The following is a 23,970-nucleotide window of genomic DNA, read 5'->3' on the forward strand; positions in this document are numbered from 1 at the left end:
CGGATAACCCTAGTGTAAACGTGTTGCAAGACAAGGATATACAGTATTGTCACAAATGTAAGATCTTATTACTCACAAAAATGCTGGAGTAAACTCAGCCGGACAGATCTTATTAGGGTCATTCAGAAGGGTAGAATAAAGACCAATAAAATGACATTTATTTATTTTTTGCAGAGAACAAGCAACTCAAATGTACAATGAAAAATAGCACGAACATTTTTTCCAAAGATTGACACAAAAAGTTGGAGTAACTCAACGGGTTAGTCTGCATCTCTGGAGAAAAGGAATAGATGTCGTTTCGGATCGAGACCCTTCCAAAGTATGTATTTTAATTTATACGCTACTAAACAATTTTTAGGAAAATTAATAGAACTAAATAATAGTTTCCTTAGCTTTTCCCCAAGTCGAATCTTAAATAAGATGCCTAAAATTCTAAAGTGAAAATTATCAGCAAGAGCACACTTCAACAAAGCTAAAACATTTAATAAATTGGGGATTACGAAACCAGTCTTCAGGACAGTCCACTCTATTCCACGATTTGAATAACGTTTCAAAACGTTCTTCATTTCACGTAGGGCATGTAGTGCATCACTAATTATCTTTCTGCATTCTCATAATGACTGCATTTCAATAGATTTACTTTGTCATTAGGAGGTCCACCTGCTGATTTTGTACACAGCTTCAATTAAAAAGTTCCAAATAAGGAAAATGATTGACAGAGATCTCGAATTTCAATTTAAATAAATACGTACAGAAAGTGGAATAATTTGGGGATATTTATTATTCAATAAATGCATTTCTTAATCATTTCTGTGATGTTAGGGCCAAAGCTCCCCATTCTCCACTACAGCTCCACCTGCAACACCTTCGTTCATTTGCCCTTTCCTATGCAAACCACCCCCTCCTCAGGAACTTTCCTCTGCAACTGCAGGAGATGTAACACCTGTTCCTATACCTCTTCCCTCGGTTCCATCCAGGGACCCCAGCAGTCCTTCCAGGTGAGACAGAAGTTCAGCTGCACCTCCTCTACTGCATCTAGTGTTCACGATGTGGCCTCCTGTACATCGCAAGACTCAGCGACAATTTCGCCTGACACTTACGCTTGGTCCGCTAAGGCGTACCAGATCACCCTGTTGCTAACCATTTTAACTCCTCTTTCCATTCCCATGTTGAGCTTTCCCTCCTGGGTATGCTCCGTTGCCAGAATGATACAAAAAAATAAAGTGGACAATGTGGGAAACTCAGGACCCAATGAGACCAAAGAACTTAAATAGTAATAAGAATAATAGTAAAGCAAATTACTGGGAAGGTTCAGTGGACTAAAAGCTGAAAGATGCAAGGGACTATGTGGCTTCAACCTTGGATCTTAAAGGTATGGCATGAAGATGTGTTGGAATGATTATCAATAATTCTTTTGATTTGGGAAACAGTCCCAATGTACCATATGCAATATTGCATTCCAAGAAAAAATTGAGAGAAAAGAAGGGGCTCAGTAGTTGAGCAATTGTGGGATGATTAGGATGCAGTAACAAATAACTCAGAAAACTTTAATGTGATAAGAGAGAAATGGTTTATCTTTATGAAAGGTTAATTTTGTTTGATAATTCCAAAGAGTTTACTTAAGATGTGACTAGCAAGTAATACAAGTGGAACCAGTAATCTATAAGCAACAACATATCTTGATTTTCAAAAGACATTTGATTGGGCAGCACACGAAAGGTAATTGCATAAAATAAGGACTCGCAAACTAGGCAATAAATGAATCATTTACAAGTTGGCATAGTATTACTAATGTGCTGTCACAGTGAAGCATTCTGCTTTCACCTAAACTATATTATTGATCCGAATGATGAAGTGTAGTATTTCCAGATATGCTGATAGTATCAAGCTATGTGTGAAAGTGAACTATGAGGAAAATGTTGAAGGCTAGAAATTGGATTGCACCTAAAAATCTCGACGGCTGCTTGGTTGGGATACCTGTGTTAATCTTCAATGCTCCATAACTTAATTAGCATGAATGTGGTTGGGATATGGATGTATATCCTGTGGTTGGGGTGTAATGGGAAGAGGTGCTGTGGAAGTGTGAAACATTCAGTTAAGGAGGATATATTATGAGGGGGGGGGGGGGGGGGGGGGAGGTTCATGGAAATACTCAGGGACATATTCATGCTGGACTGGGAGCATCAGCACAGAATGAAGTGGACAAGTGTTGTACAAGTCGAGAGTCAAGAGACTTTAATTGTCATATGTTCCGACAATGGAACAATGAAATTCTTACTTGCAGGAACATAACAAGTCGGTAGACACAATATACATACATGCACAATACACATAGATTATAAATAATAAACACATGTTCAATAAATTAATTACCCCAATACTTAGTACAAAAGAAGATGGACGTTGCCGTAACAGCTCAAACAGAAATGCCAAAGCGGACATCAATCCCCCAGTTCAAATATGCATCAACAATAACAAATCAATGGATCCACTTTTGGCATTGGATGCCAATTGGCAATAATTGCACTTACCCGCCAGCCTAGCACTAAATGAGTGTCAAATGCATAGAGACCCAAATCAAAAAACTATTTGGCACACATATTAAAGACCAATGTGTTCTAGCTGGATTTTCGATTTGTCCTATTAAATCATATTGTATGGTGTATAAATGGGACATCATATTATGCACTAGGCCACCTGATCTGCACACGTAATGAGGCCCAGGCTCTCACAGATGCATGCTCACATAATATCAGGGCGCTTCGTCCAATGTCAGGGTCTTACTGCTAGAAGGCCTAAGCACAGCTCTGTAACAGCTATACCTATAAAAGGTTAGGATAGTGGCCATATAAATGAAATTGTGCTGATGAATAACACTTGCCCTGTACATACATCAAGTCAAACGGAAGCGTACTTATTTTGATCAATCATGACTTGCAGATGAATCTCGGCCTACGGTGAGGTATAATGAAAATCTTGCTTGCAGCAGCATCGCAGGCACATAGGGGCCACACATTCTCCCCAATTGAGTAGAATGTTGTATTTTTATGCAGTCAGAGATATGGTACATCTTACATCTTTCTCAAGTATACAGATATCCCCTTATCAGAACAGTCCCAACTAGATAGAATTTGATTGTGATCTATGTTGTTCCCACAATCTTTATCATCTTAATTGTTTTCTTTGTTTGTTTTCGAACAGATCCCTTGGACTATTAATTAACTAAACATAGGAAGTCATTACACAAGATAACATTAAGCTTATAGGTTGCTACTCCTTACACCTTTGCTATTTCTCTACATAGGCATGCAGAAATTCTTCTACAAGGGTTAACAGGTTAATATTGAGAAACCCTTTCCTCAAGCTGTAGATTCTAAATGATTCTAGGTAGCATGGTCTGTGGCTAAGGGTTTTTTTTAATACGGAATGTCATCAATCTTTTAGATCCTCTAATTCATTAGTGTGAGGTTGCTTCTTGTTTAATATATTTGAGGTTGAGGTAGTTAGATTTTAGGGTATTGCAGGAATCAAGGGAGATGGGGATCATGCAGGAACATGGACTTGTGACTAAGGAATAAGCATGAAAACAGAGCAGGCCAGATTGAGGAACTATTTAACCTATTGTTGGTTACATTTCTTTTGTTAGAAAATGTTTCCACATAAAATGACAACATAAACTAAACTACATGCAAATTCTTACTTTGCTTTATATTAATACGTTTGATTTTGATGGGATTTTTCTTGCTGAGCTGTATTGAGTTAATTGTTGATGTTATCGCCACACAGAGGCATTAATTTGGGTCATGTCTTTCATACAGAGAGGTGGGTATATGGAAGAGGAAATGGTAGAGGTTTAAAAAAACATTTGAACAAATTCATGGATAGGAAAGATTTATAGGGATATGGGGAACTAGAACAATCTTAGGAAGGTACCTTGGTCAAAATGGGCGTGTTGACCCAATAAATAATAGCGTGATCTATTTACCTCTTCCGCACAGAACGTATCGGGTGCAGAGCCTGATGTTCTCTCAATGTATAGACTGCGTGAAACATGAAGCTTGTTGTCTATAAATGCAGCACTTAAAAGTTAATAGTTATTGTTATTAATTATACCCATTATCACCAATAAAACCGGAAGAGGTGAATTATTGGAAGTCGAAAGAGCTGTTAAATGGAGTGATTCATTTGGACATGCATTTCAGCTTAATGATTTGATTGACAAAGATAACAAAAAAAACAGATTGAACCCTCTTTCGGCTTTAAATATAGCATCAGTTTACAATTGAGCTCAGCAAACACTCCAGTAAACAGAAGGTCATGTTCAGACATGGTAGCAACTTCCCATTCAAAGACCTGGTAATTTATTAAAATCTGATAGTTTATTAGATTATAATATTAATATTTTGCCAGAATGTGTACTTTGGTGTAGTGAAGTATTCAGATATCTAATAAAAGAATCATCAAAACAAAATATATCTAAACATATCTGCAAAATCATGGTCAAAGAGGAATATTTTCACCATCTTAAAGGAGGAAGAGTAGTAGAGGTGGACAGGTTTCAGGGAGCAAATTCAAAGCATGACTAAAAGCCACCAATGATCGAATGATTACATCAGAGAAGAAAGAAACCAGAACTGGAAGAGTGAAAAATGACATCAGAGGGAGAATTTATGTTAATTTAGAAACAGGCAACATATGTTTTGCTGAATAAAAGTTTTATGTAGGATAGAAGATGGATGGGAAACTTTTGAGGAACACTGTACTAGACAGGCTTATTAATAGCAAAGGATTGGACGAGGAATTCAGTTGTTTGCCCTGAAATTTCTCAGGGTCAAACATGAATGTTGCAAAATTTCTTGCATGGTTTCAGGCTTTTGCCAAGATCATTGGGACTAAAGAATAGAGTTTATGGTCGGGACCAAGAACAACTGTGGAGATCATGGTAACAATGCAAGAAAGGAGGAACAAAACAATGCGAGTAGACATCTTGGCCTCCAAAAGCTCATCCAGCATTTAATGAGATCATGGCTGATTTGAGAACTAACTCCTTAAACTATTTTTTCATAATATCTTTCGTCAATAAAAATCTATCAATCCTTGATTAAAAATTACAAATCTAGCGTGAATTGCTAAATTAATTGTAAACCTACTACTTTTTGTATGTATATTTCTTTCAAAGACCAAGCACTTTATTTAAGGGCCTGTCCCACTTTCACGACCTAATTCACGACCTTTTTTACTCGTGGACATTTTTCATCAGGCTAGAAAAACGCCCCGACCTACTTGATGCCACGAGTACCTACAACTAGCATCACAACCTACCTACGACCTCATGACGACCATGCTGCGAGTACGAGTCAAGGGCAAACTCGGCAGAGGTCGTGAAAGTGGAACAGGCCCTTTATGCTCTTCCACCTGGTCCTCACTGGTGGAAAGTTTCTGTCTAATCAATCTATCTGTTCCTCTTAGTGAACTGAACAATTCACGTGAAGATTATTTTCTAACTTCTGGATAATACAAATTCATTTTGTGTAATTTAACAGTGAAGTTCAAATGTCATACAAATCTATGTTGCATAATGAACAGATTCCTGTGAGATGCCACATCACTTCTCATTTGTTCCAAATGCATTGTGCACATAGAACAGTTTTCTAGATAGATAAATAAATTGCTAGAATTCTGGGCAGCACAGAGGTGCAGCAGTTGAGTTGCTGCTTTGCAGCCCTAGAGTGCCGGGTTTAATCCTGAGTACTTGTGCTATCAGTACGGAGTTTGTACGTTCTCCCTGTGACCGCATGGGTTTTCTCTGGGGCGCCAGTTTCCTCCCACATTCCAAAGACACATGTTTGTAAGTTAATTGGCCTATGTAAAAAAAATATTGTAAATGGTCCCTGGTGAAAAGTTAGTGCTCATGTACGGGGTTATTGCTGATTGGTGCATAATCAGTGGACTGAAGGGCCTGTTTCTCCACTGTATCCCTGAAACTAATGCTAAAACTAAATTAATTTAATATAGTAGTCACCTTCTTCAGAAAAACCACTCCACCATTTCACGAACTTCCAAGTCCTTAGCCCCACCACTTCATCAGTCATTGTCGGTCAGTTCCTTCATAGTTCCATTCACCCTTAAGAAGGCCTCAGGGACCTTTGGTTCTTCCAAGATCAGAGATCCAACCAGCTCCAACCCACTAACATTGTCCGACACTTGGCAGAACTAGTTCTCACTCTTTTATGCCACTATCTCACTAACTTTCTTTTAATTCAGTCATACACCATAGAAATTGGGCCATCGGCCCAACTTCCCTATGCTGACCATGGTGCCCCATCTATACTAGTCCTACCTACCTGCATTTGGTCCATATCCCTCTAAAACCTTTCTATATATGTACCTATCCAAATGTCCTTTTAATATTGTTATAATGCCTGTCTCAACTTCCTCCTCTGGCAGCTTGTTCCACATACACATCACCCAGTGTGAAAAAGTTGCCCCTCAGGTTCCTATTAAATCTTTCCCCTCACTTTTGACCTCTGGTTCTTGATTTCACTTACTCTGAACAAGACACAGTGCAGCTCCTTATCTATTCTTATCATGACCTTATACACCTCTCTAGGTTCATCCCTCATCCTCCTGCGCTCCAAGGAATAAAGTCCTAGCCTGCCCAACCTCTCCCTATAGCTCAGGGCCTCAAGTCTTGGCAATATTCCTCATAAATCTTCTTTGCACTTTCTTCAAGTCAAAGGTGTAGCCATGGGCCATAGTTATGCATATCATTTTGTTGGCTAGGCTGCACTTTTTGTTTCAAACATATCTCAGTGTCATTCCTCGACTTTCTCTACTATAACTGTGTCTGCATTGAGACTGTCTCCTATGCAGATCTCACTGATTTCATCAATTTCACCAACTTCCACGCTACCCTCAAATTCATTTGGACCATTTCTGACCTCTCTTCACTGATCTCCATCTCTATATCAGGCAACAGACTATCCATTGACATCTACTGCAAACCCAGACTCCCGCAGCTACCTTGACAGCACCTCCTCTCACCCTATCTATTGACAGGATGCCATCCCATCCATTTGCTCTAAATATGTGGCTTTCCAGTGCAGGATATCCGAGATATTCTTTCTTCTATAAATGTGGTTCCCCCGTGCAGTATGAATGGAACCCTTACACGTGTCTCCTCCATTCCTGTGGTTCTGCTCTTGCCTGCTCACTTCCCCCTAACCAAAACAGGGTTCTCCTGGCCGTCATCTTTAATCCTACGTTTTTGCAGTCAACACAATACTCGCTGACCCATCTATCGCTTTTAAAGCGTTCCCACACCTTCCTGTTCCCACCCCTTTCCGCAGACACTTCTCACTTCACGACTCCTTGGTTTGCTCGTCCCTCCCCAGGCATTACCCCTGTAACCACAGGAGATGCAACGTACATTCAAACTGCTCCTCCCTGACCTCCATCAGCCCTTCCACGTGAGGCACGTCCACCAATCGTCTATTGAATTCTGTTCCGTTAACCTACATTGGTTAGGCCTAGTGTAGACTAGACAACCATTTTGCCAAACACTTGTGCTCTATCCAGCAAGGCCTACTGGAGCTCCTCAGCTTGCTCCAGTGCCAGAGTGAGGCCACATGCAAACTTGAAGAACAGCACTGCTTGGGTAGCTTACAAGTCAATGGCATGATCATTGAATTCTCCAATTTCAAATAACCTCCTCCTCCACATCTCATCTATCGAGTTCCTCCTTGCATACTCTTCTTTATACTTCCCCGGTTATTGTCATTCAGTTCTTACCCCCCCCCCCCCCCCCCCCTCTCCCTCTTTGTCCACTCATTTCCCACCCATCCCTTCTGAGTCCCACCTATTATCCATCTGTCTGGTTCCAGATTTCATCCCCCATCTTATCAGAATTTACATCCTTTTGTCTCCACTTCACCTCTAGCCTTGGTTACTATCTCCACCCATCTGCCAATTACCTCTTCTCATGTGAATCCGTCATTGTGATAGGTTCATGTGAGAATCCACGATTCTTGTCAGTTCTTGCCCAACCCTTCCCCTCATCTCTCCCAGCTTTATACTCTATGATCCATCAGTGTCAAGGGTTCCAACCCAAAACATCAGTGGTCCTTTTCCCTCCACATATGCTGTCTGGCCTGCCAAGTTCTTCCAGCATGTTTTTTGGCTTAGCACATCCTTGCTGCTTCTGATGAGGTAAAAATAATCTATCACGTAATTTCCCCCTTAGATTCCAAATCTATTCATCCCTCTTCGTAAACGGTGCAATTTGTGGCTGATCAAATTAAACTTAATAAATATTCATAGCTGATGTTACGGAAACTATAGGAGGGTATTTTCTACAATTCCATACAAGAAAGTTGTTTGAACCCGTAGTTTGTCAATGACTGAACAGTACCCAAGAAGCTTAAGGTATCTAACAAGTTGGTTATTTTGCTTTTGCTAATACCAATATCTACAAATTCTAAATAAATTCAAATTTCAAACTGGCATGATAAAATTTGATTTTGCCAATTTGTATTACAGGTGCACAACCTTTTATCCGGAGTTCCGGAAACCGAAAAGCTCCGAAAATCAACATTTTTTCCAGGATGTCGTCTGCACACCAAAGCTCGCGTTTGGCGCCAAACTTGACCCGGAACGACCCACGGTCAACCCAGGTCTGTACTACTGTAGCGGCTGCCTCCTCCCCGGAGACCGGAGAGACACTTAAACATCTGTAAATCATTGCTTAAATGTTAGTCAGTTAGTTTGGAGGGCTTTTACGTGAGGGGGGGGGGGGGGGAGGAGGTAGGAGAGGTGAAGGGGGAAACTTTAATTCTTAGTCCCCTACCTGGTCGGAGAGGCGGGGAGCGGGCAATGCCTTACCGGGTCGCCGTGCAGTAGGCTCCGGAGCGCTGTGGCCGCCGACTCCCAACATTGCGGAGCTGGGGCTGCGGGCGTCCGGCCGCGGGCGGCGCCGGTTGTAGCTCCGACCCCGGAAACTCTACCCCTGGCTGCGCGGCGCTCCAAATCCAGCGCCGCCCGCCAGCAACCCCAGCTCCGCGATGTTGGGTGTCGGCGGCCACAGCGCTGGGATACCAGCGGGGAGCGGGCAATGCCTTACCGGGTCGCCGTGCGGTAAGCTCCGGAGCGCTGTGGCCGCCGACTCCCAACATCGCGGAGCTGGGGCTGCGGGCGTCCGGTCGCGGGCTAGAGTTGCCGGGGTCGGAGCTACAACTCGGTAAGGCATTGGCCACTCCCCGCCTCTCCGTACCAGGTAGGGACTAAGAATTAAAGTTTCCCCCTTCACAAATGTTCTGGTCACCCTCTGCTGTATGATCAAGGAATGCTTGAGCTGTTTAAGGCTGCTTTGGTCCCAACTGCCACACAAGATATGTTCATCGGGTTTAATAATAAATAATAATAAATTTTATTTATGGGCGCCTTTCAAGAGTCTCAAGGACACCGTACAAAAATTTAGCAGATAGAGGAAAAACATGTAAAGGGAATGAAATAAATAGTAGAGACATGACTAGTACACAAAGTAAAGACAGAATTCAATACAAAACACAATATGAGGCAATTAATGCACAGATGAAAAGGGAGGGGGACGTGGGGCTAAGGATAGGCAGAGGTGAAGAGATGGGTCTTGAGGCGGGACATGAAATTGCAGATCAGTTGGGGGAGGGAGTTCCAGAGCCTGGGAGCTGCCCTGGAGAAGGCTCTGTCCCCAAAACTGCGGAGGTTGGACTTGTGGATGGAGAGGAGACCGGCTGATGTGGAGCTGAGGGGCCGTGAGGGTTGGTAGGGGGAGAGGTCAGTGAGATATGGGGGGGCCAGATGGTGGAGGGCTTTGTAGGTGAGGATCAGGATTTTGTAGTTGATCCGGTGGGAGATGGGAAGCCAGTGAAGTTGTTTGAGGACTGGAGTGATGTGATGCCAGGATTTGGTGTGGGTGATGAGTCGGGCGGCTGAGTTCTGGACCAGTTGGAGTCGGTTGATGTAGGTGGAGCTGATGCCAAGGAGAAGTGAGTTGCAGTAGTCCAGTCGGGAGATGAAGGCATGGATGAGTCAGCAGCGGGAGGTGTGAGAGAGGGTCTGAGTTTGGCGATGTTGCAGAGATGAAAGAAGGTTTTAATGACATGGCGATGTGAGGCTCAAGGGAGAGGGTGGAATCAAAGATCACGCCAAGGTTGCGGGCCTGGGGAGATGGGGAGACAGTGGTGCCATCGATGGTGAGAGTGGGGTTATTGATTTTGCTGAGTGTGGCTTTGGAGCCTATGAGGAGGAATTCTGTCGTATCGCTGTTGAGTTTGAGGAAATTATGTTGCATCCAGGTTTTTATAGCTGACAAACAGGAGTTGATATGGGAGAGGGGGGGGTTGTGGGGGGATTTGGTGCCGAGGTAGATCTGGGTGTCATCAGCGTAACAGTGGAAGTCCAGGTTGAAGTGGCGGAGTATCTGACCAAGGGGGAGGATGTAGATGATGAAGAGGAGGGGGCCCAGTACGGAGCCTTGGGGAACGCCTTGAGTGACTGTGGCTGTAGCAGAGGCATGGTTGTGGAGAGAGATTAAGTGGGATCTGTTGGAAAGGTAGGAACGGAGCCAGCTGAGTGCAGAGCCTTCAATGCCGAGGTCTTTGAGTCTGGTGAGCAGGGTGTTATGGTTCACTGTATCGAAGGCTGCGCTCAGGTCGAGGAGGATGAGGATGTTGAGGGAACCGGTGTCAGCAGAGGTGAGGAGGTTGTTGAGGACTTTGAGGAGAGCAGTTTCTGTGCTATGGAGGGGGCGAAAGCCAGATTGGAGGGGTTCAAGTAGGTTATACGCAAGGAGGTGGGAATGAAGTTGCGACGCAACGATACGCTCCAGGGTTTTTGAAAGAAAGGGGAGGTTTGAGATTTAAGCGGTAGTTAATGAGAGGAGGGATCAAGACCATGTTTCTTTAAGATTGGTGTAACCAGCAGTTTTGAAAGTGGAGTGGACAATTCCTTGGGACAATGAGGAGTTGAAGAGATTAGTGAGGTAGGGGCAGAGAACGGGGAGGCAGGACTTCAGCAGGGGAGTGGGGAGAGGGTCGAGGGAGCAGGTAGTGGGTTTGGAAGAGCTGATGAGTTTGGAGATTTCAATAGGGGTGACCAGGTCAAACTGGGAGAGGAAGCAGTGTGGAGGAGGGGTAAGGAGGTCAGCGGAGATGTTGAAAGGAGGGGCCTTGGTAGGTGGTGGAGTAGATGCTGAGGAGTCGGGTACAGGGGATAAAGATTGATAGATGGTGCTGATTTTATCAGCGAAAAAGTGGAGGGATGAGTTGCAGAGATCCGGAGTAGAGGTAGGGAGAGTGTTGGCTCGAGGCTTGAGGAGGTTGCCCACTGTGGAGAAGAGGGTTCTGTGGTTTAGGCAGGGATCGGTGAATATGGAGGAGAGGTAGGCAGATTTTGCAGCAATGAGGGCATCTTTGTAGTCAGTGGGTTTGTTCTATCTGTGCCCCACTGCACATCTCACTTGGATTTAGACCTTGTCTGCCATTATCCCAAATGAAATGTCTGAATATGACAACAAAAAAAAGTGTCCCTTGAAACAGTCTAGCTGGATTGTTATTAGTTTGTTCCCTTTTTAAAAAAAACAATATTATTTGCAACAGAATATAATCCAATATATATCCTTAGTTCAGGGAAATGAAAAAAACGGCCAACAAATCTATCATTCTTCACTCAATGACTGCACCATTTAACTTTTATAGTTATTTAAGGAAGTTGAAGAATTCAACTGTCAGCCAATAATTTAGATACTGAAGATCAAAACAGAAAGGATGTAAAAGGAAATCTGATTTAAAAAATCTGGTATTTTGCATCAGTGCAAGTAATTTAAGACTTTACAATTTTTAAACAGGTGAAAAATGTGGATTTTCATTTTAAATATAGAATTTTTAGCAAGAGCATTTTAAAAAGCATGCAAATTCAAAGCACATTCATATTGAAAAAAAGCTTCCATTCAACCCAGTCAGGGACCATCTTCAGGGTAAGACTAAATTCCACATCTTTGAAACACTGAATAATTGCTGCAGTGATTCTCAAGAGAGAAAACTATTTTTGAAACCAGGTCAAACATAAATCAGGTTCACATTCAGAAAACAATAACCACAAATCATTCATAGCAAACAATGTATTTTTAAAGAGACTTGTTTGCCTTGTAAGTGAATAACTATTATACATTAATACCAAAAAAATATCATGTTTGAAACAAAACAATTGTACGAGACACTATTTGCAATTAATCCAGTTGTACAAATAGAACAGTTTTAAAATACAAGGGTTGAAAATGTGTCCATTAGTTGAGTATAAAAGATCCATTTGTGATAGTCAGAGCAACATCTTCAATTATCTCTGCACATTTTGTCAGTCTGTACCAATAAAGATCATTCTTGTATTAGGTTTCCATCTGCAGCGAAGTTCAAATACTATCCAATTTCTTTAGGATAAAAGGAGCTGGAAAATAATTGACAGGAATTAGTATAGCTTGAAGAATAAAACTGGAGACTCAAATTATAGACAGGCACTATTGGCAAAGCACATAAAGCTATGGACCTAATGCAGACAAATGAAATTAGTGTAAATGGATACACTGGGCAACATGATATAGGGCTGAAGTGCTGTAGAACTGACGCTAAAAAAACATTTAAAAAATGAACTGTACAATCAGGTTTGAAGGGGTCTTGGACCTGAAACGTTAGTTGTTCTCTTTCCAGATAGCAGACCTACGATAAAACTGCATTTAGAGTATTGTGTTCATGAGGAATAGATCGAATAGATGCAGAGTCTTTTGCCCAGAATAGGTGAATCAAGGACCAGAGAACATAGGTTTAAGGTGAAGGGGTAAAGATTTAATAAGAATCTGAATTTTTTTTTTACACAAAGGCTGGTGGGTGTATGAAAAAGCTGCCAAAGGAAGTAATTGAGGCTGGGACTTAAGAAACAGGTAGACAGGTACATGGATAGGACAGGTTTGGAGGGATATGGACCAAACGTGGGAAGGTGAGACTCGTGTAGTTGGGACATGTCGGCCGGTGTGGGCAAGTTGGGGCGAAGGGCCTGTTTCCACGCTGTATCACTATGATTATCCAGTGTTTTGTGCATCCACCCAATGGCTGAGATTGCACAGGAGCTGAGCAGGACAGGATGGAAAGAGAAATAAATAAATCTGGCGCATCGTATTGGCAAGGTTAACCATCTACCCTTCACGAGTAAGATAGAAATGCTGAAACATTAAGTAACTCTGACAGGTAGCTCAATACAATATCTCTCCGCATCCAATCTCCCCGGCATCGATTCCACGAGGTGTTCCCTTGCGTCTGTTGACTGGACCTGAGCACAACCCTCTCTCCCACCCAGGCCTGATGCCCAGCCGCTCCCCCCGGCAGCGGGTTGGAGTTTGCGACGCCGGGCGGGCCATGGGACCAGGACTTGAGCTACAGCATTCCCCAACCTCGGCCACTTACTCGCCCGCAGGACGGCCACGTAAATGAGGAAGTAGCGGAGGGAACGTAGCACGTCGGCCCTCATCGTCCTGCGCAGCTCCTCCGGGTCCATCTTGGGTCCCAGCGCCTCCATCCTGAACATGGCGACGGCCGGTAGCTCATTGACCCGACGACGGCCGCTTGCCGCTCCCCGCCACGTGACCGCCGGTCCAATCAGCGAGTCCCAGTCCCGACACGTGACCGCCCGGCTCAATCAGCGAGTCCCCGCCATATGATCGTCCGACCCAATCAGCGAGTCCCCGACACGTGACCGTCCGCCCCAATCAGCGAGTCCCCGACACGTGACCGTCCGCCCCAATCAGCGAGTCCCCGCCGTGTGACCGCCCGGCCCAATCAGCGAGTCCCCGCCATATGATCGTCCGACCCAATCAGCGAGTCCCCGCCATATGATCGTCCGACCCAATCAGCGAGTCCCCGACACGTGACCGTCCGCCCCAATCAGCGAGTCTCCGACACGTGACCGCCCGGCCCAATCAGAATAAGCGAGCCGCTGCTCACCCCGCCCCGCATCACGTGACCGACGTGGTTTACTGACAATTCCAGAATCGATATCATACTTTATTAGCCAAGTATGTTTTGCAACATACGAGTAATTTGACAAGTTCATTCATAAAATTTGCACACCGTGCAATGGAAATCGAGCACAGGATTCAATATTTTCATCATCAGTGGTTTATCCTGCACAATAATTGATTGGATTGTTTCTTGACCTTCTCTGAGCGAGGGCTGTATATGTATGTATTTATGTATGTGTTTAATCTATGAACCACTGTTGTATAACGTTAGTATCTCCACCAATATAAAGCACTTTGGCCAACGAGAGTTGTTTTTTAAATGTGCCATATAAATAAAAGTGACTTGACTTGGATCACAATCCATTTGCTGCATCACGTCCTCATCCTCTCTATTCCGACTCGGAGAGGGATCCGGTTCCATTCACTTTCAACTCCACCACTCTCCACATTATTTGCCACAATTCTCAACACATCCAAAGTGAGGGCACCCACCAAAAAACTGTCCCTCTCAACAATTCAAGGAGACAAATTGTCCCATAATACAGAAACAAGGAACTGCAGATGCTGATTTGCAAAATTAAAGACACCAAGTGCTGGAATAACTGGGTTAGGCAGCATATTCAATGATACTTTATTGTCACATGTACCTAGGTACAGTGAGATTCTTAGTTTTGCAAACATTCTAGTCAAATCATACTATTGTAGCGGCACCTGCTGGTGCTCGTCAGTATCGAACCCTGCGGTCGGAAGCCGCGCGCACATGACTGGGAGGGGTCGGGTTTCTGCGCGGTTTATGGCCTCTGCCTGCCAGTCGTTCCTTGACCACCGTTGTGATCGGTTGTGTTTTGTGACCAGTGTTATTGGTGAATGAGGATTGCGAATAAATTCTTTTCCGACCTACCGATTGTCATAATTCATTCGCTAAACTATAGATAAACACAATCATAGTGCATCGATTGTAGTGTAAGAATAGTAGACTTCACTGAGGCACTACACAAAGAGTGGCCACGCTTCTGTCGCCATTAAGTGCCTTTCAAGTCTCAAAGTTCTTAATAGTGCAGAGTCTAATCTTGGCCTTAAAGACCTGCTGTCCTGATGACAGCACTGGTCGGTTTTGCAGGGGTTGACCTGAAGCTCTGCAGAACATGGGTAGGTGAGACCAAGCGTAGGTTGGGCGACCGTTTCGCCGAACACCTCCGCTCAGTCCGCAATAACCTACCTGACCTCCCGGTGGCTCAGCACTTCAACACCCCCTCCCATTCCCAATCCGACCTCTCTGTCCTGGGTCTCCTCCATTGCCAGAGTGAGCAACAGCGGAAATTAGAGGAACAGCACCTCATATTCCGTCTGGGGTCCTTGCGTCCTTATGGCATCAACATTGAATTCTCCCAATTTGGCTAGCCCGTGCTGTCTCCTCCCCTTCCTTCACCCTCTAGCTGTCTCCTCCCACCCTCCCATCCGCCCGCCCTCGGGCTCCTCCTCCTCCTCCTCCCTTTTTCCTTCTTTCTTTCCCCACCCCCCATCAGTCTGAAGAAGGGTTTCGGCCCGAAACGGCCTATTTCCTTCGCTCCATAGATGCTGCTGCACCCGCTGAGTTTCCCCAGCAATTTTGTGTACCATGGGTAGGTGATATTTTGGGTCAGGACCCTTTTTTCAGATTGATTTAATGGGGTAGGGGGTGGGGTATGGGAAGACAGCTAGAAGAGAGGAGGGGCAGGACAAAGCGTGGCAGGTAATAGATGAACACAGGCAAGGAGAGTTTAGATAGGCACATGGTTGGACAAACCACCCCCCTCCCTGGGTACTTTCTCCTTCAACCTGTCCCTGTGCCTCCTCCCTCACCTCTATCCAGGGACCCCAGTAATCCTTCCAGGAGAGATAGAGGTTCATGTGCACCTTCTTTAACCTCATCCACTGCATCCAGTGTTTCCAATGTGGCCTCCTGTACATCGGTGAGACCAAGAGTTGACTTTGCAATCGTTTCGTAGAACAATCAAGTCAAGTCAAGTTTATTCGTCACATACACATACGAGATGTGCAGTGAAATGAAAAATGGCAATGCTCGTGGACTTTGTGCAAAAAAACAAACAAACAAACAACCAAACAAACTACAAACAGAATAGAACAGGATCACATATTCTTTTACATATTAAATATTGTGGGCGGAAGGAAAAAGGGAAAAAAAACGGCAATTAAAAAAAAAAGCAGTAGTGGTACAGTAAAGTAAGTTTACTTACACTCAGTCCGCCAAGGCCTACCGGTTTATTTTTAACTCCTCTTCCATTCCCATACTGCCCTTTCTGTCATGGCCTCTTCCTTTACCAGGGTGAAGCCGCAAGCAAACTGGAGGAACAGCACTTCATAATTCTCAGAGGTAGTTTGCAATCCAACGATATGAACATTGAATTCTCCAATTTTAGATAACTTCTAACAACCCCTCTCCCCTTCCTCCCCTACACCCCCATTACACCCCCTCCCCTCCTATGTGCCCCACCTAGACGTGCACCCACTTCTCCCCTCCTCCCCTCCTCCTCTTCCCCATCACACACATTCCTTTCTCAGGCTTCACAATTTGCATCTTTAATCCTGTCTCACACATTTTTTTTCCATCATTCCTTTGTTCTTTGTTCCAATCATTTTCCTATCAAACACCTTCCCTTACGGGAGCTCACATATTACCTGCCATGCTTTGTCCTGCCCCTACCCTTCTAGCTTCCCCCCCTCCTCTACAATCAATCCAAAGAGGAATGTGACCCAAAACATCACCTACCCATGATCTCCAGTGATGATGCTGCATGACCAAGTTACTCCAACATTTTGTGTCATATAATGCTTTCATTCACGATTACATCTCAATCAATATTTGTTCACTTCTTGTGGTATCATTGCATGCAGTCACTGGAGGCACAACCTCTACACTTTTAACTATTTCTGTTCGACAGAGACCCATATATTTCTCACAAGTGCAGGGATTTATTTGAAATTTCAATTTCATTGATTACATTTGATGTTCAAGAGAAAGAAAGGGTGAAACACCTTAATTAGATCCACAAGAACATAAGAAATCAAAGCAGCAATCACATGTGTGCCCACCCCCCCTCCCCTCTCCTTATATGTGTTTCACCATTAATGAGATGATTAATAAACTCATTGATGCTTTCTAACAGTAATTCCACAATATCTGGACTATTTTACCTGGAAAAACAGAGACGTATCTGCTCAATCTGGTAAGGGGATGAGAACACATCCTTGTGGGGCACCGTTGTTGAGAATTATTGTGGAGGGTATTTTATCACCTATCCTCACTGGTTGTGGTTTATGGGTCATGAAGTCAAGGATCCAGTGGCAGATGGAGATGGTGACTCCAATGCCCAGCAGTTTGGAAATGAGTTTGGTTGGGATTATCGTTTTGAAAACTCAACGAGAGTCAATGAATAGGAGTGTGCCATAGGTATCCTTGTTATCTAAGCATTTCAGCAATGAGTGTAGGGCCAGGAGATGGCATCTGCCATAGACCTTCAGCAAAGTAGACAAACTGCAGTGGATCATGGCTGCTTGGGCGGCTGGAATTAATGTGCCCCATTACCAGCCTCTCATAGCATTTCATGATGGATGCAAGAGCCATTGGACTGTAGTCATTAAAGCATGCTACCTTGGTTTTCTTTGAATTGGGCATATTTTGTGGTGGTGAAATTACCTTTGGCAAAATATCTTACAAAAAGAAAACTGGATATATATTATCTGCAGTGGCCAATAGTACTGGTACTGGTACAAAAGTATCAGTAATACTGATTGATTGAAAGATACAGCATAGAAACAGGCCCTTTGGTTCTCACCAAGTCTACGCTGACCATCATTCACACTAGTTTTATGTTATCTAAATGTTGCATCTACCCCATTGCCCATTAGGGGCAATTTACAGACACTTATTAACCTACAAACCCACACGTTTTCCGGATGTGAGAGGAAACTGTAGCACTCACGGTCACAGGGAGAATGTGCAAACTCCACACAGACAACACCCGAGGTACCTGCAAGGTAACAGCTCTACCAGCTGCGGCACCGTGCTGCCCCCTGCTTTACAAACTGAGAAGAAAATTCCAGGAAATACTGGGAGATAACCAACACGATTTCAAAATGTCATCTTTGAGTTTGAACCTGGAACAAGCGGCAGTAAGCAAACCTGTTTTATGCACAAACCAAGGGCTGGATAAAATGGCATTTGGATCTTGAAGCCACAGAAGGGAATGGGGGAGTGAGCTAGAACATTAAAGCCAAGTTCAGGTCACCTGATATTTATTGTTTTTGTGCAAATTAATATCTGTATTTGTTACATAGCCAACATAAATCTTCAGAATTGTATGAATATGCATCCGGTCACAGATTAATAAAATAGTTTTTGGGAACACTCTCTGGAGATAAGGGTTCCAAAGCTCTGAGACCAAACACTGCTCAGGCTTCAGTAAAAGGAGCGGAATGAGATTATGGACCATTGCTGAAGTGGTTAGTGTGTTGACCAGATGGCACAGATTTTAACAACACTTCCCCTTCCTTTTACGGATTGCTTCCAGAAGCCAATGAAATATGGAAGGAGATAATAATTACCGAAAGCACTTAGTTTTCCCTGAACTGTAGTAATGTGCAGACACAGCAACCCTTCTATAACCAGTGGATTGTTTCTCTTACTTAGTATCATTAGGAATATGCGTGAAAGACTTATTTTGGTTTACTGATTATCGATTGCTTTTACAGCATTCTTTAATGTGCTTATAATTCCTGGTAAGTGCTGTATTGGAATGAATGTTGTTTTGTTTTTTCAGACTGAATACTCCTACTAAACCTATGAAGTAATAGTTAAGATACTTTTTAAAGAAAAATACACCATACTTGGGACTAGGGTGCTGAGAATAGAGGCATAAAAACATTGGAACCTGTGGAACATTATGCACATTAGGGACAATTTTACAGAGGCCAATTAATCGTACAAAACTATATGTCTTTGGGATGTGGGAGGAAACTGGACAAGCTGAACAAAACCCATGTGGTTGTAAGGAGAACATGCAAACTCTACACACGTACACTACCTGACAGATCGATTCTGGGTTTCGACTGCTCTACCAGCTGTGCCCTTTATAAATAAATTAAAAAGTTCAACTTTTTTTTGTAAGGTGAAGAAGTGCTGGACGTTCTAATACATGTGGAGATAGATAAATCTCTTGGACCTGATCAGATATATCCTTGAACTCCGTGGGAAGCTAGAGAAGAAATTGCAGAGGTCATTGATCGACACAGGTGAAACATAGAAACATAGAAAATAGGTGCAGGAGTAGGCCATTCGGCCCTTCGAGCCTGCACCGCCATTCAATATGATCATAGCTGATCATCCAACTCAGTATCCTGTACCTGCCTTCCTTCCATACCCCCTGATCCCTTTAGCCACAAAGGCCACATCTAACTCCCTCTTAAATATAGCCAATGAACTGGCCTCAACTACCTTCTGTGGCAGAGAGTTCCAGAGATTCAACACTCTCTGTGTGAAAAATGTTTTTCTCATCTCGGTTCTAAAGGATTTCCCCTTTATCCTTAAACTGTGACCCCTTGTCCTGGACTTCCCCAACATCGGGAACAATCTTCCTGCATCTAGCCTGTCCAACCCCTTAAGAATTTTGTAAGTTTCTATAAGATCCCCCCTCAATCTTCTAAATTCTAGCGAGTACAAGCCGAGTCTATCCAGTCTTTCTTCATATGAAAGTCCTGACATCCCAGGAATCAGTCTGGTGAACCTTCTCTGTACTCCCTCTATGGCAAGAATGTCTTTCCTCAGATTTGGAGACCAAAACTGTACGCATTACTCCAGGTGTGGTCTCACCAAGACCCTGTACAACTGCAGTAGAACCACCCTGCTCCTATACTCAAATCCATACTCAATTGGTGAGATGCTGAAAGACTGGAGAGTGGGTAATATTGTTTAAGAAGTGCTGCAAAGAAAAACCTTGTAAGACATGTAAGCCTAACATTTAGGATAGGCAAGTAACTGGAGAGGTTTCTGTGAAATAAGATATATACAGTATGCATCTGGAAAACAGGAGTTGATTAAGGATAGTCAGCATAGATTTGTGCATGGGAGATAGACACAAAATGCTGGAGTAACTCAGCGGGACAGGCAGCATCTCTGGAGAGAAGGAATGGGTGACGTTTTGGGTCGAGACCCTTCTTGAGACTGTGAGTGGGAGATTGTTTCTCAAGATTTTGAAATTTTTGAAGTGGCCAAGTAGGTTGATGGGGGCAGAGCCATGGACATTATCTATATGGACTTCAGCAAGGCCTTTGATAAGGTTTGACATGGTAGGCTCTGAGGGTTCAATCACATGGGATCTAAGGAGATCTAACGAACGGGATGTAGAATTGACTTCATGGTAGGAAGCAGAGGGTGATGGTGGAAGTTTGTTTTTCAGGCTGGAAGCCTTTGACTTGTGGTGTGCCTCAGGGATCAGTGCTGGGCCCATTGCTGTTTGTCATCTTTACCAACGATTTGGATGAGAATGTACAAGATGCAATTGGTAAGTTTGCAGATTATATTAAATTAGTTGGAATCACAGACAGTGAAGATAATTTCCAAGAATTACAGTGGGATTTTGATCAGCTGGGCAAGTGAGGTGAGGAATGGCAAATGGAGTTTAATTCAGACAAATGTGAAGTGAAAATACAAACCAGGTCAGGACCTTCACAGTTAAGTGTAGAGTCCTGGGGAGTGTTTACAGCGGAAGGATCTTGGAGTGCAAATTCACAGTTCCATGCAATTGGCATCACAGGTAAATAGAACGATGAAAAGGGGTTTTGGCATGCTGACCTTCATCATTCAGACAATTGAGTATAGAAGTTGAGACATTATGTTCCAGTTGTACAAACTGAGGCTGCACTTGGAGTATGGTGTTCAGTTTGGTCGCCTTGTTATAGGAAAGATGGAAAGGTTCCAGAGAAGGTTGAAGAGGATGTTGAGTACTTGAGGGCCTGAGCTATATGGAGAGTTTGGGCAGGCAAGGACTTTATTCCTTGAAGCTCAGGAAGCTCAGGGATGATCTTATAGAGCTGCATAAAATCATTCTCTTTTTTCTTGTTTTTCTCTTTCTCTTTTTTCTCTTCTTCCTTTCTCTCGTTTTTCTCGTTTCTCTTTTTTACTTTTTTTGCTCCTTTTTCTCTTTTTTCTCTTTTTTCTCTGGGGTAAGAAAATCACTAACTAGATGACAGATTGCATGTGAGAGGGGAAAAATTTAAGAGCAACCTGAGGGGCAACGTCTTCACACAGAGAGTGGAGTAGCTGCCAGAGGAGGTAGTTGACACAGAGACAATAATAACATTTAAAAGACATTTAGACTGGACATGAATAGGAAAAGTTTAGAGCGATATAGACAAAGTGGAGATTAATTGGACAAACTTAGATGGGGTATTTTTGTCGGCATGGGTGAGTTGGCTCGAAGGGCCTATTTCTACGCTGCATGGCTCAATGACTCCATAAGCTAACTTTTTGCAGTCTGTCCACAAAGGTTCACCATTTAACTCAAATGTAATTCTGGTGAATCTGCACTCTAGCTGTGATGAAAGGTACACGTTAATTCCTTATTTCAGCTAGACACAAGATTGTGAAATGTTAATGGGTTTATTGGCTTCACTTGTAATAGTGAGACATGAATGCTTCCAAATCAACTGCATTGGAGAGGAAGACATGAAAGGAAGCGCATTGTTGGGAATCAGAATCACTGAAGCCAACAATATAATTGTTCCAGACAACTTGATTATACTTCACTTTACTGAGATCCTATTATGAAACATTGTAGCATTGGTTTGGTATTTGAAGACATTTTGAATTTACTTAATATGGTTCAGCTGCACACATGGCTTTTCTTTGTTTAGAAAAGCAGTGCCAATTGTCACCAGACATCTGATTACTGTTCAAGACAAGACCAAAGTAACATAAATCAAACTCTCTTGTGAGTTCTCAAAAAGCTAACACCCTGTTAGTTCTGGGTGTTATTGCCATTTTGACTGTTTACGACCAAATCACAATTGCATGTTACATTTTTATATCACTTAAAAAGTTTATGCAAAAGCTTCCTGAGTCCCTCTATGTATGTGGAAAAATCATACTTGAAAAGTATAATGTTTTTATCAGCATTTGCTAATTGACAATCATGTTTTCCCATTCCGTGCCATTTTGTGTCTCTGGACATTTGACTGTGTACTTCTGGGTGTCTGTTACCCATGAACCCATGATGCAATTTCCATGTCAAACATGCACAGTATGACATCATCAACCATGCAACAGTCCTTTTGGCGTTCTGCAGAAGAAGATGAATCACATTATTCTCACAGCAACTGCCAATTCCCCAAAACCACAGAATCTTTCTGGCATCAAAAGTGTGTAGAGGAAGTAAATGACTTGCTTGATGGTACATAACGACCTACTTCTCACCATTGACTTCGGCGACTGTGCAATCCTGCTCCTTCTCGATCTCAGCGCAGCATTTGATACAGTCGACCATACCATCCTAATTGACCGTCTCCGGTACGGGGTTGGTATTGATGGCACTGCCCCGAGCTGGTTCATCTCCTACCTCAAAGATAGGAGTTTCTCTACAAACATAGGTAACTCTTTCTCCTCCCCAGCTAGCCTCTGCTGCGGGGTTCCACGAGGCTCCATCCTAGGCCCCATTCTCTTCTCCCTGTATATGCTCCCCTTAGGCCAAGTCATTCAAAGGCACGGCATTTCCTTCCACTGCTATGCAGACGATACACAACTCTATCTCCCCCTGAAACCCAGCAACTGATCAAATCTACTCAGCCTTATCCACTGCCTCGAGGATATAAAGTGTTGGATGGCTCAGGACTTCCTCCAACGAAACGAGAGTAAGTCTGAGGTCATCCTACTCGGCCCCTCGGACTCCACCAAAACAATAGCAGACAGCCTTCCTTACCCCATTACTCAAACCTCACGTCACCTTGGCGTGATATTTGACTCCGCGTTGAAATTTGACAAACAAGTCAATGCCGTGGTAAAAGTTAGCTTCTTCCAGCTTCGGACAATAGCTAAAATAAAACCTTTCCTCCAATTTGACGACCTCGAAAAGATCATCCACTCATTTATCTCCTCCCGCCTTGATTACTGCAACTCCCTTTACACTGGCATCAGCCAATCATCCCTGTCCCGCCTGCAATTGGTCCAAAACGCTGCAGCGAGACTCCTGACGGGCACCCGAAAAAGGGACCACATCACCCCGATTCTGGCCTCTCTCCACTGGCTCCCGGTGCGGTTCCAAATCAATTTCAAGCTCCTTCTTTTTGTTTACAAAGCCCTTAACGGGCTTGCCCCCACCTACATCAAAAATCTGCTTTCTCACCACACCACCTCCAGGTCCCTCAGATCGACCGACTTGGGGTTACTGACCATCCCGCGGTCTAGGCATAAGCTCAGGGGCGACCGCGCTTTTGCGGTTGCAGCACCTAAACTATGGAACAGCATCTCTCTTCCCATCAGAACTGCCCCCTCCATCAATTCTTTTAAGTCTAGACTTAAAACTTATTTCTACTATCAAGCCTTTCTTGAGGTCCTCTGAGGGAGAGCTGTATGTATGTATTTATGTATATATTGTTGATCTATGTAACACTGTTTGTAGCACATTAGTAAATGTAATGTGAAAGGGCTGTCTCACGTTGCGAGTTGACACAAGAGGTACCCCGAGTTAAAACTCGTGGTAATAACGTACGATTAACGTAGCTGTAATGTCGGAACAACTTAGAGACTCGTGGCGCTAACGGCAGGTACCCGTGAAACTTGTCAACTCTTGGAAAAAATCAAACATGTTTAAAGTTTTCCACGAGTCAAATTTACTCTTGTGGTTAAGAATTGAAACATTTTAACTCGTTGTAAGAAC

General features: G+C 43.4%; 1 protein-coding gene across 1 annotated transcript; it reads right to left on the bottom strand.

Annotated features, from left to right (window-relative positions):
• Window positions 1-11,855: 11,855 nt before the first annotated feature.
• Window positions 11,856-13,684, bottom strand: tomm5 (translocase of outer mitochondrial membrane 5). The gene is made up of 2 exons (XM_033017890.1): window positions 13,488-13,684; window positions 11,856-12,477 (listed from the first exon to the last, which is right to left on the bottom strand). The coding sequence occupies exons 1-2, from the start codon at window positions 13,606-13,608 to the stop codon at window positions 12,443-12,445; spliced, it is 156 nt and encodes a 51-aa protein (XP_032873781.1). The 5' UTR covers window positions 13,609-13,684; the 3' UTR covers window positions 11,856-12,442.
• Window positions 13,685-23,970: the final 10,286 nt, after the last annotated feature.

This window comes from Amblyraja radiata, chromosome 3 (genome assembly GCF_010909765.2).
Source record: "Amblyraja radiata isolate CabotCenter1 chromosome 3, sAmbRad1.1.pri, whole genome shotgun sequence".
Taxonomy (NCBI): Eukaryota; Metazoa; Chordata; class Chondrichthyes; order Rajiformes; family Rajidae; genus Amblyraja; species Amblyraja radiata.

What these genes read in the sequence shown, in the direction of transcription:
- tomm5 (XM_033017890.1), bottom strand. Translation starts at nt 13,608, where the DNA reads ATGTTCAGGATGGAGGCGCTGGGACCCAAGATGGACCCGGAGGAGCTG. An exon ending in CGTGGCCGTCCTGCGGGCGA is followed by an intron (nt 12,478 to 13,487) that starts GTAAGTGGCCGA and finishes ATTATTTTCCAG; the next exon opens with CTCCTTTTATCCTAAAGAAA.